The sequence below is a fragment of the Anas acuta genome, chromosome 1 (assembly GCF_963932015.1).
Source record: "Anas acuta chromosome 1, bAnaAcu1.1, whole genome shotgun sequence".
NCBI classification, from domain to species: domain Eukaryota; kingdom Metazoa; phylum Chordata; class Aves; order Anseriformes; family Anatidae; genus Anas; species Anas acuta.
Genome location: NC_088979.1, coordinates 113,862,508 through 113,879,368, shown reverse-complemented (window position 1 = coordinate 113,879,368; position 16,861 = coordinate 113,862,508). Strand labels below are relative to the sequence as shown.

Genomic DNA, 16,861 nt, shown 5'->3' with positions numbered 1-16,861 from the left:
TACTTTGTTCCAGGGGAAAATACTATGCATGCTAAAGAACCTCTTTAAGCTTTTTATTATTATTATTCCTGCTATTAAAGCTGCCTGTGCTCCTTCAAATATAAGGGCTTTCATTTGCACAGGGTGTCTTTGTCAAGTTTGGCAAAAATCCCATTCCTTAATGCGCCACTTCTTACTGGGTCCTGTCTATATGAATGCATCTCTGCATTTAGGAAGCTAAATTATGGTAAGCAATTTGCAGTAGGCTGCTGTCACCAACGTACAAAGCTACAAAAGAAAAACGAGAGGGAGAAAAAGTAGTTATTTAGCCAGTGGCCAAGCAGACCTGTGAAGAAATGTGAATTGTGCTGTGGTCTGATGTGCCTGCAGTCTTTTGGCAGCCGTCCCACCTCATTTTTGGTTCTGGCTGGGCGTTCTTCATATGTTTCCTGTCTCTTTACCACTGTTGCAGCAGGCTGAGCGAGAGCGAGTCTTTGTGAGGACAGAGATCCCATTGAGTAGGTATGGCATTTTAAATGGACACCTCTACCCCGCAGTACAAGGCCGCTGTCACTCAGAACGGGCTCGTTGCATTGATGCCGTCTGGGATTCTTTTTTCTATAGAGCCTCAGCCTGGCTGGCCAGCACAAGCGTCTCACTCTTCAATTAAAGCTGATGAGGATGTGGCTAATGAGGCCTGCCCGGTGTTGTCTCGCCACAAGAGATGATTAGAGGCTTGGGAGTGAGACTGTGCTGGGGCCTGTGGGCGTGCAGGCAGCCAGTGCACCAGCCTTCCACCATGATGGGGTGTCCTCATAAGCTTGTTGTTTTGTTTGGGTTTTTGTTTGTTTGTTTTTCATTTTGGTGTGTCTCCAAGTTACGTTCTTGGCTTCTTCACTCTGCTCTGATCTAGCAAATGCTCGGTGGTCCCACTTTTGCCCCTCTCACTTGTGCCTTTGTGGAAGGCCATTATGCAGGGCAGTGCCGCCTGGCATGGCGCTGGTCTGCGGGCCGCCTGGCCACATGGGCTGCTGGCTGCCATCCTCCCTGCCATGTGAGGGAGGCAGAGCAGATGGGCCCCTTTGCTCTCCTGGCCGTACTGGCTGTGTGTTTGGCAAACTCGAACAGATGGTGAGGGCTGCTTCGCAGGGAAGGAACACAGGGACCTCTTAGATTTACTTAGCTAAACTCTCGTCCTTAAACAAACAAAGAAACGCTTCCAGAGAGTGACAGCGGTAATGTTGCTAGTTTAACCCTCTTCACTTACAGGGCCTCTTCTGAGGTTTTTCTCTAGGTGATGTAATGAAAATGCAATCATACCCAGCATGCAGTAAAGTCGGCTCCTCCTCGCTGGTCCAGCAGGTTATCAGCACTAGAGCAAAATGCACGCCGGAGGGTGGGTCTGTCCGTGCTGCGTTCTCACATGCTCGCTTTCAGCAGACCTGAGGGCAGCCCTTTCTGTGCATTTCTGTGCTGAACAGAAGGTTTGGATCCAAAACTTCTGGTCAAAATGCTGTGAAATTGGGAGTGTGAGATCTAGTCAGCATCTTGTCTTCCAGACTTCCCTTAGGTAAAGCTGTAGTCTTCCCAAGTAAAGTCCTTATATAAATTAGACAAATATACCAGAACAAGTGCTAATTTTGTCTCTCACTGTTTGTTTTCCTGACTACGAAGAGAGTATTTTTTTGCTGAAAATGTTGCCTCCCTTTCTTCCAATTAGTACTATAAGGGATCTGACTTGCATTTTGTTAAAGTGCCCGTGCTATTGTCAAGCCTGTATCTTTTAGACTTTTCTCACATTGTGCCTCAGAAGGCACAGCATGTCTACATGTTCTCAGGTTATACTTTAAGGTGTGGGTGTTTCTGTCCTTTTTCTGCCATTCATCCTGCACTGAAGAAATTAAGAACTGCGACTGTATTACAGTAGGAGGATAAAATTAAGGCTCTTTTCCTACGAAGTGCAGCATATAGGAGCCCTTCCTCCTGCGCTGAGTCTTGAGATCCTGAGTGGGTTCACTGAACTGTGTCACAGGAAAACTAGGATTTTGAATTATTTTAGTTTAAATCGTGAATGCGCAGTCAAATATTATTCACTATATCTTAAATAGCTGGTGGTAAAATGGACGGTGGGTGTTCATAATTTGTTTTTCATCTAATAAAACTGCTTGACAGACAAAAGGCTGTTTGGATAATAAAGTTGTTTAAAAAAAAAAAAGGGAAAGAAAAAGGCTATATTTAACTTCTGCATCTGAAAGGTCATGGTCATAAGTGTGATTTTTATAAGGAAGTGGATGCCATAGAAATACTGGTGGTCTTGTTCCTGATCCTAGAGTTTTTCAAGGCTTCCAGGCCAAATGCTACCATGTACTGCCATGACAAACAAAATCAAATCTGAGAAATAATGAAAAATTGTTGTGTTGTTGAACTAATAATGCTGCTCTTGGAAGCAGATCAGAACAGTTTGGCTGCAAAAGCAGTTCTGAAGTGCAGTGGTAGTTATTTATCAAGTGCTGGTGCTGGCACACCACCATCTATTTAGAAGGCCAAATTTAATGCCCAGGTGTAAGGTTGTCTTTTTCCTAATGGAGGAAAGGAAGTGAAACAAGCACCCAGTGCCTGTAGGGACAAATGGTCCTCCTCTGTACCTGACCAAGTGGGAAATACTACCCAGGCTTCCCAGGAGAATTTTATTTAACCTTTAGCACCACAGATGATGGTTTTTTAGCAACAAGTGTGTTTTGTTCACTTGGAATCACATAAAATGCACAGCATGATCAGAATATTATCTGTGTTTATATCCTGCTAACTTCTAAATGGCTGCTAAGTGTTTCTTGGATGGGATTGTTAATTTGAAGTAGGGCCTTCTGCCAGGAATATATAAAAGTGACTGATTTAACTAATTCATTTTCTTTAGTTTCTTCACTTATTTTCTCCTTTTTTGTCTGCCGTTCCTGGTTAACACTGAAATATTTTCTCCTCTGTTCATTTAAAACCTAGATTTCATCAAATACTTCCCAGTTGTCAAGTCCTGAGACAGTAAAGCACTGTGGGAAGTCGGCACTCTTCCAGTTGGCGGAGGTAAAGTTATATCCATTAGCATCACAATGAGAAGATGTGTGTATTTTTTTTCCCTCCAACAAAGTGTGAATTTTGCAAGGTTTGCTCTAGCATCAAATTTTGTATTTCCAGAAACATAAACTAGCAAATAATCAAATAGTAAGACAGAGAATTAGGCAGTTGCAGTGGCCCTGGGGACCTAGGTCTTTATGCACTTTTTAAACGTGTATAGCTTCTTGGAGACCACAGAAAAAGTACTTCCTTACAGGAATAGTAACCTATTAGTTATATAATAGTAACCTAAGACGAGACAATGGCATTCTTTCTAATGAAGAAGTGAATACTAGGATTCAAAAAATAAAGCTTTAATATAAGGACTGGAAAGTGTATTGCTGAATCAGGGACCAAAAGTAATAAAAGTAGACTTTGAGAACATCCACGAATCCATATGAAAAGTTGGAAGTAATTTATTGAATTATGAAGTTGGCAGTTGTCAGCAGTCATCAAGAGTACTAAGTGAGGTTTCTCAATAGTCCTGGAAATACCCTGAGAGTCTTGAATGTAACCTTGTAGAGCTCACCGCTTTGATATGGATAAATCACCCAAACTTTTGAGGCTTGGCCTGCAAATATTGTTCGTCTTGGTGACAGAAAGCTGAAAATACTTGCTGCTTTCAGGCTAATAGAAGTTGCTGCTACCCTACTCGTTACTTTTTTTTTTTTTTTATGCTTGCTTTTTCAAAATCGCTTCCTATTTCAGTGAGGGAAATGGTTCTTTGGATCCCATCTGGTGGCATCCATCCATCTGTATGTTCTTGCTGCTGTGGCTAATACATCTCAGGGGGAAAAAAAGCTATTGGAAGTGCTAAAAGAAAACAGCATGCTTTGAGCCTGCACTGATGACTGTTTCATGCTTTGTTCAATGGACAGTAATGCTACTAGGAAGACTGACTTTATAGGTCATGAGTAGCAGAAAATCTGCCTTACCCTAGAGGCAGTCTCTGGCAGTGCTAGAGTTTGTTGGTGTGTGCTACATTGTCAGCAGTGCCAATGCAAGTCTAATTGCACCTACCTGTGATTAGAGATCCATACAGGTATATGACCACTGCAGCACTGGAGCATCAGGAAGGTTTGTAACACTAATCAGGGACACCAGAAGTTTTCGAAGTGTCCTTTGTCACAGGACAGCAGCGTGCTCTGAGTGGTGCTGTTCTGGAGTAAGGCTGTTGTTGAATCCAGACTGACTTTTGGAAGTTGCTATTAAAAGTTGCAATGCGGCTGTGAAGCCCCAGGGGCAAGGGGAGTCCGGGCACCTGTCTGTCCACAGCAGTGCAGAGTTTGTCCTGCAGTTGGTCACAGAAGTAAATCTGAACATGGCAGTGTGATGCTGCCATGTTGGACAGGTTTCCACAATCAATTGCTTGGCTGGATTCCTATAAACCTAATTACATATATATAAATATAATGAATGTTGAAGGCTCTGATTGAAACTGACACAGGCGTGGCACACATGCTAAGCACATCTTCCTTAGCTCTAGCTCTTGTAGTATGTTAGTACTGTTCTTTGTTGGTGGATTTTTGGTTTTGTGTTTTTCAGTTTTGGAGATCTCTGTAATGCTGGTCTGTAACTGGACAAATAAAATGAGAGATTCGGCTTAACTTTTCAGACAGCAGCTCCAGATCTGATCTGGATGATCCCAAGCTAATGTGTTCATATCACCTCGAGGGCATCTGAGGTTTGCGAGTTCATTTGGCAGGCATTTGTGCTGTGCCACTGTAACTCCAAACCGCAGATGCTGCACACCAGAGGGGGCTGGACTGCTGTCTCCGTGCTGCTGGCATGGCAGGGATCCGGAGCGTGGGAGACTGTCAGCTTCAGCACAGCACACTGCTCTGCTTCTCCTTCATCTCTGTTATGTGGATTAACCAACTTTATCTCCCCCCTTTCTGTGCCTTCCCTTTTGATATTTCACAGTATTTCACAGATGGTGATAAAATAAAGTGTAGAAGTGGGTTTAATTCTTTCCTAAAGAATTCAAAGAATCTCTAAGCTTCTAAAAACGGATGGAGCAGTGCTGCAGGCTGAAGCCTGGCAGGCTGCTGCTGCTCAGCTCTGCTGAGTCTTCGCAGTGCCTGAATACATGCTTTGTCTTCAGCCTTCAGTGCAGAGGGATGACAGCGAGGGGAGTGTGCGTCACCTCCAGGAGGCAAGGAGGCCACTTCTGCTGCGGAGAGCTAACAGCACTGACACAATGCGTGGCTGTACGCAGCCTTCAGAGGCTTGGGCTGGAGTCGTCAGATTGGGAGAAGCTGTGAAACGCTGCAGCTTCCAGGGGACATAGAGAATTTTTAACTTTTTTTCTTTCCTGTGTTGGTAGGGAGCAGTAAAACTGAGCTGGGTGGGGTTGATGGGAAGGCTAACTAAAGTGTTGAAGGTGCTTCAGTGCCCCAGTCCCTGTCCCCAGGGATTGTATTTATAACAACATGCACAGGTCTATACTTTTTGATAATGTAATCTTATGAATGAATTTTGGGAAGAGGAAGGAAATAATCCTTTCCAAAGCCGTGTAATAAGCATAAAATAATTGTACTGGTAAAATAATGTTTTTTCTTTATTCTCCTCCCCTGTTTTTTCTTTAGATTTCTTCGAGTACATCCCATTCAGGTCCCGATTTAACAAAACAGTGTGGAACATCAGCATTATTTCAGCTGGCAGAGGTAGTATTAAAAACACTGGTGACTAATTACCACAGGTGCAGTGGGGTGGAGAAGTTAATGATATTGATAGCCCCAGACTGGAAGGCAGTACGTTGCTACAGTTATAATTACACTGTTGCTTATAGAAGCATAAATTATCTTGGCTTGGGTGTTATAAATTAAGATTTCTCCAGACTAGCCATCAGTTTGGAGGCCTCTAAGCATCCATGCTGCGGCTGATGAGAAGTACGCAGTCCCTTGTGGCAAAGGGGTTATCCAATCTCCATTTGCATTGTTTCAATTAATTCTTTTAGGGACTGGGGTTTGACTGGTTTGGTTTGGTTGGGGAGTGGGTACATGGTGACAGGGAGGAGCTTTGTTGAAGGGCTGGGTTAGTCTTTTCAGATGACATCTCCATTACAAATACCCGTTAAAGGGCATTAGCCACTTTTTTTCTCCTTTTGTGCGTACTGTTTATTGAACTGGGGAAAAAAACAGGTCAATAACTTCTATAGAAACTCTGTTCCAATGATTCTCTCAGCAGCTACTCCTTCTGGGAACAGTTGAAGCTGATGGCCTTTTATGGAAATGTATTTATTTTGTTTGTAAGCCTTTTTTCAAGCTTCCCAATCTTAAAGGTTGTGATTTGCAAGTTTATTCAGGGCTCACAAAACAAAAAAACACCTTTTTTTGTAGCCACAGCCACAGCCTTCTGTATTACTGGCTGCTGCAGAAGAAGCAAAGGTATAAAGAGAAAAAATACATGGGCAGGGTGTGACGGTGGGGGCATCTAATTGACAAAATATTATTCTTGTTCAATGCGTTGCATTTTTAATATTGATCTTTAGCTTTTGGAAATCATGGGCTGTGTTTACGTTGCAGTGCATTAAAAAAGTCACAGTAAAAAAATACCTTTGTGCCAGAGCCCACCTCAGCATAGTCATGCAATTCCCCCCTGCATAATTTAGCCTCCTTCCTAACAGCCGCTGTGCTGCCAAAGCTCCAGTGTTTCCAATGATCAGCCTAGCTTGACCTTCTTCCATCCCATGCAGAAGGAGTTTCAGAAACATATTTCAGATCACAAACTTAAACCAGAGTTCTGTTCTTACTTTAGTACTCATACATTTCTGTAAGAGATCTTTTTAGTTTGCAAGAAAAAATACCTTGCCAGTTTGTGAAGTGGAAAATTGACCTAAAAAGAGCCCAGCTGATCTGCAGTTACATCCATCCTGACCATATGGCCCATGGGCTGAGCTGCAGGGTAGGGAAGCTCCTTATGCCTGGTTCAAAGCAAGCCTCCTCCAGCTGGTTTCAGTCCAGGTGCCTGTTTGGTTGCTGGTTGTTTTAAAAACAAAATAGCACTTGGAGTTCAGCTTAGGGGGTTTTAAGAGGGAGAGCAAGAAAAAGAAAGCATGCCTTCCCAAGGCAACTGCTTGCTGCTGTGAAGTACTACCACCTCTAGCAGTGGCAGCATGGCTTATAAGTGATCCAAAACTGAGTGGATCTTCCAGGTCATTGCTGAAGGAACATGGCAGTTTGAGGACCTTGTTGTAGCTCTTCTTCTGAACCTCTCTGTTCCTCAGACAGAATGAGCGTTTTGGTTTCCATTAATGTTATCTCCAGGAGATAACCATGGCAACTACTGCTGCTTTGCAGTTCCTTGCAGAATAAGACTGGCATAAGAAGAAAGAATTGGAAGGCTTTTTACTACCTCCCAAATCATTTTGCACGTTGGAGTAAAGAAAAACAATCTTGATCGCTGCGATTTGATCAACTTCTTTTTTTTTTTCTCCCCCTTCAGGGCCTTTTGGAAAATGGAGGAAAGAATTGTATATGGGCATACTTGGGAACTGGGAGTATGGATTTGAGATTTCCAGTAGGTTGTAGTACAATATAGTGAGAGATGCTGTGTTTTTCTGTTGCAGTTAGTATTATGAAAATAAAACTAGCAGTGGGTTTCCCAGATATATTAAACGCACTTCAAGGATCATGGAAACAGCAATTAGATCAGTTGAAGTATTTTTCTATCAGAGTGGTAGAATCCATTGGCCTTATTCTAGCACTTAGCCATAATTATGTTTCATCAGTTTCATTAGGACTTGAGCATTTTTTCAGTACTGTTCTTTAAAATAGTTTGCTTTCATAAATGAGGATCCCAGAGAGACTGCATGTGTAGTGCTCTTCCTGTTAATATAAGCAATGTTAACAGTTGATGTTTGTTTCATGGTGACTATTTTTAACTCATTTTAGATGTGCCTTGCTTCAGAAGGAGTGAAAGTGAAAGAACCTGGGAAAACAAAAGTGGAAGCATTAGAAGATGTGGCGAGGGAAGTTCCAGATGAAATGGAAGTAGAAGAACTGGAGAAAACAACAATAAAAGACTCCTGTAAAGGAAAAACAGAACAATCAGAGACAGGGAAAATACAAAACTGGGATGAGACAAAAACTGAGGAATCAGAAACTGCACAGTGCAGAGATTTTACTAGTCTCATAATGGAGAGCAGTCTTTTTGAGAGAAATGATAACACAAAGGATCACATGTGCCGTTCTCCAGAGCTTTCGATGATTGACATGAGCATCTTTGGGCTAAGCAAGCCAGAAAAAATAAAGAAGAAAAAGAAAAAAAATAAGTTGGACCGGCACACGAATGAAAAATCCACCCCCAAGAAGCCTTGTAAAAAGAGGCAGTCCTCTGAGTCGGACATTGAAAGTGTCATGTACACAATTGAAGCTGTTGCAAAAGGGGACTGGGGTGCTGAGAGACTTGCGGAAACTCCCCGCAAAAAAGCCCGCCCTGCCTCAAATGTGAAGGGAAGCATGTTGGATACAAAATCACCAAAGAAAAAAGTGAAATCGAAAGAGAAGAAAACATCGAAGGAGAAACCCACGGAGCCCACCAAAGAATCAAAGCCTCCTGATTTCCTTAATATTACAGCCAACAAGGAAGTACCCTGTGAGGCTGCTGATAACATTAAAGTGGAACCACTGACCCCCACAGAGGAGGTGGTACCCCAAAGCTTACCAGAACAGGTCAAAACTGAGGACAGTGACTGTGTTAAAAAGATAGAAACTTGTGGCTCCAGGAAATCAGAGAGATCTTGCAAAGGTGCTCTTTATAAAACTCTGGTGTCAGAGGGCATGCTCACGTCTCTGCGTGCTAATGTGGACAGAGGTGGGTGGCTTTGACTGTTTCATTTACAGCACGAACTGCAAAAGGCTGCCTGGAGTGGGAGGAAGAGCAGAAGTTCATGTTTAAGCTCAAGTTCAAGCAGTGGTGATATGGTGGGGTTGTCAGATCGCCTGGAATACTGGGGACAGGGGCTCAGGGGTCCAGGGCAGGTCTCTGAGTTTTGCAGACTGCATTCCTACTTACCTGAAGAGCTCTTAACTTCTCCCTTTTTGTCTTTCATTACCTGAGATTTAGCTTTTTGACTGAAGACTAGGTCGGTTGATTGTTGACCTGCTGATAGATGTTTCCAGGACTTGTTGCATGTAACCCTGAACAATTAGTTTTTCTATGTAAACAGCTTTTGGGTTTGTAGGATGGAGAACTGTGATCACAAGAGGCAGATGTCTGACACTTTCCCTTAGGTCATTCATTGCTTGGCAGGGAGGGGGATTGGACTAGATGATCTTCAGAGGGCCCTTCCAACCTTGGCCATTCTGTGATCAGTTTTGCTGTCAGTGGTGAGTGAGAGAACCTCTTACCTTGTAGGACAAATTTTAGATTAAAATTTCTGGAAGCTTTCAGTGAGACATATTGAAATACATTTTTTCAATTAGTAGATTTAAATGGGTAATTAGTCAAAATGGAAAAGAAAAAGGTGTTTATAATTCAGGTAAGTTTATTACTGTGAATCTACTCATCTCTTTCTCCTGCTTGACAGCTGAAGAAAACCTGACTTTGCAGGTAGTGTATATATGCATATATATGTATAAGGTGAAAAAAACAGTTGCCAACAAGATTATTATCCATTAAAAAAAAAAAAGTTTGATCTTCTTAAAGCGGTTACAAAACAATCTTTAAGCTCCATTGCTGAGTGGGTATGCAGGTTCCTTCTGAGCCCATTTTGTCACGTTTTTGTGAAGATGAGACCAATTTTCTGCCTTTATCCCAGGAAAAAGAAGCTCAGGAAAAGGCAACTCCTCAGATCATGAAGGATGCTGGAATGAAGAAAGCTGGGCTTTTTCCCAAAGCGGGACAAGTGGGAACAAAAAACTGAAGAAGACTAAGCCAAAGGAAGAGTTTGTTTTGGGGTAAGTTGCTACTTAATGCTGTTCAAAGTTCTAGCTAGGTCAGCCTAGTAACTTAAGAGCAAGTCCTTCCTGTTGTAGCTAGTGAACTGAAACCCCAACATCCAAGCCTCAGATGTTTTAAACTACATAAACACAATTCATTGAATTCCTGTGAACTGCAAAACCTGTTTGGCAGAGTAAGGCTCTAGTTTCACGTTGGTTATATACAGAAGTAATTCCTCTGAGATCTTCCCTGGTTTACAATACTGTAAATAAATTTGAATGGCATTATTTGCACACTTCTTTAAATATATATATATTTTTTAATCACAATATTTAGCTGCTCAAGAGCCGGTGAAGGGGGTTAATTATATTTTTATATTTTCAGCACACTTTGCAAACAATATTTAAAGTTCTGTGTAGGTGTTCAGTCATCATAAAGAGACTAGAAAAAATAGATTCCTTTGCCTATTTGAAGAGAGTGCTGACAGGAAAAGTAAACACCATCCTTATATTTGCAAATAATTATGATAAATACTCAATTTTTCTATTGTTGAGGCAAGATATTTAAACTGTTCATATATACAATAAAGAAACATATCAGAAGAATAATGAATACAAATGCATTAACAGTTAGTAAGGCTGCACAGAATTACTCTTCTAGTATGAGTAACAATTTTTGTCAGAGTACTAACAGATTTATTTAACTGCAGGCATAGCTGTTAAATCTGCTTTGCCATTCATACTTGCAAGTTATGAAGCCTTTCAATTATCTGAATTAAGGTGAAAATGAACAACAACAACAAAAGAGTAGTTTTTCCACGTGTCATGGTTAAAATTTTAATATGTTTGTTTTGTGCAGGCCTTTTTCATGCATTTATTATCCGGTCTATATGAAATTTAGCTGCAGCTCACTTTACAGCAAAGATACTACATTAATGAAAATCTTCAAGGGTTCTTTCGTTAGGAATAGTTGATAAAAACCACTGGCACAATTCTTATATTTTTATTGTGCTTTATATAAGAAAGTACATTTCTGGAAATATCTTTTAAATGTAAATTGAAAAAATTGAAAAAGTTAGGTCACCTCATGGCAAGAAAAACAAATATATCTCTGAGACAAAAAAAAATGTATTTTTATATGATTTATTCAAAGTCAGTAGGAAAATTGTGTAAATATTTCATTCATTTGACAAATACTACTCTACCATTGTTATCTGGCTGGATGGGGAAAATACATATTAGTGAATTTTTCTTCCTGATTCAGCCATGCCATTAATGAATATTGTTCAGTGAAATCTGTAAAGCAGAAGCAGTTATTTGTGGAGCCAAAGTGCTGGAGAAGGTATCTGTTATGTTCATTGCACTACCTGATCTTCTGTCTGCTTCTGTCTGCTTGGAAGAGCTGGTTTTAGTTCTACCCACTCCTCTGAACTCTTTTGCTCCCTTCATCATCCCCTTTTTCAGCATTAGGGTGTCTGTCTGCTGGAGTCCTCGCTGCTGTTGGAGTCGCTCCTTTCTCCTACTACTTCTGTGTCCCCTTACCTTCTCCATCAGTAGCTGCCCTTGCTTTCCCTGGTGGTCCGTGCCAGGTGTGCTTTGCCTGTGTACAACCCCACTCCTGCTGAGCAGAGATAAAATGAGGTATCAGCCCGTGTACCAAAGCTTTCAGAACACAATTGCATTGAAGTGCTGTTTCAAGAAACCAGGAAATCATCTTTCTTGTGACACTTCCAAGTGTAGAGTGTCTCATGGCCATCCCGTCCAACAGTCATGCCAACATCTGTCCAATTCTCATTTTCCACAGCAATTAGAATCTGAGATGAGTAGAAAATGTCATTGTTCCCATCTCATGGGCAGTTCTATTTATAATCTGCCTAGCAGTGCAAATTGCCTTTTATTAAAATGCACTTGCTTCCTGTGATCCTGCCTGGTTGCAGAAGTTCACTGAAAAGTCATGCTTACACAAGACAGCACAGTCATTACAGCCAGGAAGGCCGTGCCACACCATCCAGCTCAAGTGCTTTGTATTCATCTGGCAATTGCGAATAGTACTACATCTGTGGACTTCTTGAGTGGTAGGTAAAGCTTATTACACTCATTCAAGCTGGGCTGACCTACGAGGAATGTTGGGTTTCCTGAAGCCATGAGTTGTGTTCTTCATCTCACAACAAACAAAACAGGAAAGCAGTATAATCCCCCAGAAGAAATACAAATTAATTGTCATCATGAAGCACCAGGTTTAACTTTTTTTTCCTTTCCACAGCAGATCGGATGGCTTGCCGTTTTTGTTAGGTAGCTTTGTTGGATAGTTTGACATTTTTGCTGTAGTTTAAATTGTCACCTCCATTCTGGTGTAATGTGATTTTTATGTGAAATTAATGTATTGGTTTGTTTACTTATTGGTTTTATTGCCTTTTCTCATTCCCCTCATAGAACAGACAAATCAGCTTTATGAATCTGTGCAGCTAATTTTTTTTACATTGTTTGCATATATTAACAATTTCTCCAGAGTTACAAATTCGGGAAATGGATTGTACATTCTCCTCCCAAAGTTGGATTATGTATAATAGTTTGACATTTACAGTGTGCATGTGTGCATATCTTTCCCTTTATATGAGTAGATGCATGTGTATGCACACAAAACACAATTCTCCAGAAATGGAGTTACGTTTAATTTGGTTGGTTTTGTTTCCCCTTTAGCTTAGCAAAGTTGGAAGAAGAATTTGAAAAGAAATTCAAGAGCCTCCCTCAATACAGTCCTATTACCTTTGACAGGAGATGCTCATCTGTTCCAAGGAAAAAGAGAAAGATTGGAAGCGGCTCATCTGAACAACCAAAATCCAACAAAGGTAAGTAACTGTGTTCAGTCCATTCTTCAATAACAATGCCACAACAAGCTCTGGAATTTACACTCTCTTACCTTACTGTTATACATGTGAAAAGTGTGAAGTAAAACTTTTTTCTAGCACTGAATCTAGTTGGTTCTCACCTGGATTAGTTTCCAGGCCATACTCTTGACTTCTGCTTTTCATGCTGAGTAGAGCAGAATTTCTTAGAACTTGTACGTGAAATAATTTCCTCAGAGCAAGCAAACCTAACAAAAAAAAACAAAAAAAAAACAAACAAAAAAAAAAAACAGAGGAGGGGGAATGTTTGTGAGGTAAATGAATTTGACAAGTTTTCCCAGGGGGAAGCTGGCAGGGGGGAAAAATGGCCGATTGTCAAAAGTTACCTTGAGTTTTTCAAAGCACAGTTTTATGGGTGTTTTCATTTAGATGTAATTTTAGGCTTTATTAATAAGATACCAGAAATGTCTGAATGAATTGGATATTTTTCTTCAAGATTTCAAACTTACAATGGAAAGTTAGACTTGAAAATGTTCTGAGGTGATAAAAATGGTTAGAGGACAGGAAAACTAGTTCTGTGCTCAGCTCTATTGCTGAGGGTCATAGAGGGAGAATAACTCATGACACTTTTGACTGTTTTATATATAGACAGCCTGTTTCACAGGAGAGGTAGAGAAGTAAGTATACATTAGAGAAAATGCTTTTAGGCTGTGGCAACACAAAATGAAGGTATGACATACCGATAATTCTACAAGACAAAAGGATGCTCAGAAGAATGCTCATTATGCACAGCTCACGATGTGAGGCTGGTTTCCTGTTCGGCTACTGTGGTAGTATCATGAGCTGGCTGATTTTCAAATCTAGTACGTGTATTTTAGCCAGACAACCCTGGATTAGATCTATGCCTTTTGAATGCTTCACAAATAATTACATTAGAATATGCAGGATTGAGCAGCTGTTCTTTTCTAGTGCATGCCAATTTTAGTATTGATTTTTGTATTTATATAATTAGATATGGAACAGTCAAACTCCTGCAAATTTAGAATGGTGCTGGTAGAAAGTGCGTTCTTTCTCTTCCATTTTTATGGTATATATTTTACAGAACTTCTTTAATTAGCATGAATTAACTTTTTTTTAACAGTATATTAATGCAGTGGCTTATTACACAACATCTTCTGGGCACAACGTGGCAATTGAAGTTGTAATATCAGCTGTGTGGATTTCTCACTACAGTTTTTACCTGTTCAGGTGTCCGTATATCTTCAAAAAAAAAAAAAAAAAAAAAAAAAAAAAAAAAAAGCAGGTCCTAATTTGTTTGGGAATTTCATGATAATGCTACACCAGCCAGGTAGCCTAGAACTAGATTCTGGTTTTGGCCAAGTTCCTAAGTACAAGTTCATTTTGATCCCTGCTTCCATCACTATTAAAAAGGTTTGAAATATTTTCGGCCACGTCTCAAGGGAAGGTCAGAAACATAACTGCAGGCAGGTCACAAGCCTGATATAAGCAGTTTTGGCACAGCCCTGCGGAGAAGGCCATGGAGCGTTTGCCTGCAGCTGGCAAATGGGGCTCTTTAAACCAAGCCAGCTGACTTTGTACCAAAGCAGATGGCCAGCAGTCGCATGAACTTTTCCGCCAAGTGAGCTGTGGGGTTGTAACAAAAAGCCCTGGAGGCAGGAATAACTGATGGTGACACTGCTGTTTTTGCAGTGAACATCTAACCATAGCCCTGAACTAAATGTAGACTGAGATAGCGATATCTGTTCCTAATTCCAATGAATGTTGAATTCACAAAAGCGAGCTGGCAGCTCACGTCAGTCATTCCAGCTCCCTGGAGAGTGAGGCTCAGCTCTCAAGAGCTAACTGAGAAACTTTCCAACATACCTATTTTTTTTTCCCTTTTGGAAAAGAAAAATTGCTAAAAATATAAACATTCCATGGCAGTAGGTTGATTTTAATTTGTTTTCTGCCAGATTTTTTTTTAGGATTCTTAAAATTAGGATGCAAGCTGTGTGTTTGAAACAACCTGAACCAAACTGCACACAACCAAGCTTACTAGCTTATTAGGGGAAACTGTTCGAGCAGAGCCAAATACTCATTATGCTGAATCCCCAAATTAATTTGTAGTGTCCTGACAGGCCGTTCAGCCTCGTCATGCTCTTGGCTTGCCTGCAAATCCTGAGTCCACGGACAGCGAGAAGACACTAACCTCCAACGGTGTTATGAACACAGGTCTACAGGTTGAGCTTCTGCAAGTGTTGCAGAAAACGAAACACGGGAAACGGGCAGTTTTATGCAAAATGATGGACTGCTTTGGAATGGCTCTAGGTTTTTTATTAGTTTACACCATTAGAATTCAGCAGAAGCAAAAGGGACGTTTTTTTCTTGCAGCGTGATGACCACGTACTGTGAAGAGGCAGTACGTCCTGTGGGTGTGACTCTGTTGGGATGTAGGAGACCTTAACCTCGCTATGCTGTGCTCTGTGTTTTCTGCTTGTGTGGAGCTGGCTCTGCTGCTTTGCTCTTTCTGGGAGCTGTCTCTGGCTTGTAAGATCATCAGATGAGGCCTCCATTACGAATGGTGCCTGCTAGTGGCTGGGGCCTCTAATGTGCCTTGTTTCCAAACAATATGTAATGATCATGAGGGGTAGGTTTAGAAAACACCCTAAAATCATGCCCTGCTTTTCCTGGATGAGCATGTGCAGAATCATAAACTTCCCATGCGTTTTCAGTCCTCTGATAATTACTTTCTGCAGTCTTCAGATCAGTGCTTACTAAATTGCGGCTAAAGGCTGAAAAGTAGATTGGAGCACTGCACACTAAAACCCCCAGAGGATGCTAGGTGATTAAAACAGAAATGCTTGGGGCTTTTGTTTTGTTTGGGGGTGGGTTATTGCTGTTCTAACTAATTCTCTCTGCCTTAAAACAAAAACACGTTATACCCTGCCTGACAAGGCCTTATCTTATTTCGGAGTAAATGATGCCAGATTGATTTTCTGTCAGATGTCATTAAACTATAGCTACGTGGGGCTAAATAAGATGATGGGCCTGATCTGCTGCCTGACCCAAACAGACAGGATTGTCAGGGCATTTTGTTACTACAAAGCGGAAAATCAGTGAATCAGTGTCAACTGAATCCTTCCACACTGCTTGCCGTGCCCAGTCCTCACTTCAGGCAGTTCTTTTAACATAAAAATACCTGAGGAACCCTGTGACATAACTGTTTCAAGTCCGTGTGCAAGGGAAACTTTGAATTTTCTGAAATGAGAGGCAATTTTTTCCAGTTTTTCCAGATTTTCCAAATTCTGCTCTCACTAAACTTAATGGGGATCTGTCTTCAGTGGGAGTAGACCTGAACAAGTCAGCACCCTTCTGCAAATCCCACCCCAAGCATGCCAGGAGCATGCACGTACAATAGCAATGTAAGAAAATGGCTGAAAAATACAGCTCCGCTCAGTCTGTGCAGATGGCCTGCTCCGACATTTGCTGGAGCTGTGACTGATTTTATTTTTCTTCTTTCCAATGGCATATGTGCCAAAACATCCCACCACACGAGTCATCAGTCTGCAGTGAGTCACTAATTCGCTTATATGCAAAAATGAGCAGCAGGCACAGTCATTATTCTGTGGTGTGCTGTGAAGAAATGCTCACTTACACACTAAACACTTCGCTGAAGCTCTCGTTTTGGGAAGGCCAGGAGAAGACTACATGGTGTACTTTTATTCAGGAAAGGAATTGTCTGCAATTTTATTTTCTTTGACCTCTAGAACTAGAAGTAAAGCATCAGCTTAAAAAATAATCCTTAGTGGCATTCCTCTCAGCCTTAGCTTGTTTTTTTTGGCTTAGTTCTAAGCACTAGGATGTCTGGAGATGGCAAGCCATAATGTTTCACAGATCACAACCTAAAAATACAGCGCCGTCCTCCCGAGAGACTTAGAAACATGGAGAGTTTGGCAAACTCCGGCTCTTCTGGGAGCTGTGGAGCTTATGGGGTCCTGCCAACACGATGGCCTCACAGGACAAGGCAAGGATTTTAGTAGGAGG

General features: G+C 41.2%; 1 protein-coding gene across 36 annotated transcripts in view; it reads left to right on the top strand.

Moving 5' to 3' along the window:
- The window catches only part of BBX (BBX high mobility group box domain containing), a 147,872-nt gene that overhangs the window by 97,174 nt on the left and 33,837 nt on the right, over window positions 1-16,861 (top strand). For 31 of the 36 annotated variants that reach the window (XM_068693923.1, XM_068693912.1, XM_068694080.1 and 28 more), the window contains 5 exons: window positions 2,977-3,057; window positions 5,676-5,753; window positions 7,983-8,904; window positions 9,851-9,989; window positions 12,672-12,820. In XM_068693923.1, the coding sequence (XP_068550024.1) occupies window positions 2,977-3,057; window positions 5,676-5,753; window positions 7,983-8,904; window positions 9,851-9,989; window positions 12,672-12,820 (1,369 nt within the window). Of the gene's footprint in view, window positions 1-2,976; window positions 3,058-5,675; window positions 5,754-7,982; window positions 8,905-9,850; window positions 9,990-12,671; window positions 12,821-13,524; window positions 15,810-16,861 lie in introns of those variants that run through there. The other 5 variants (XM_068693915.1, XM_068693971.1, XM_068694124.1 and 2 more) reach the window with 3 other exon arrangements.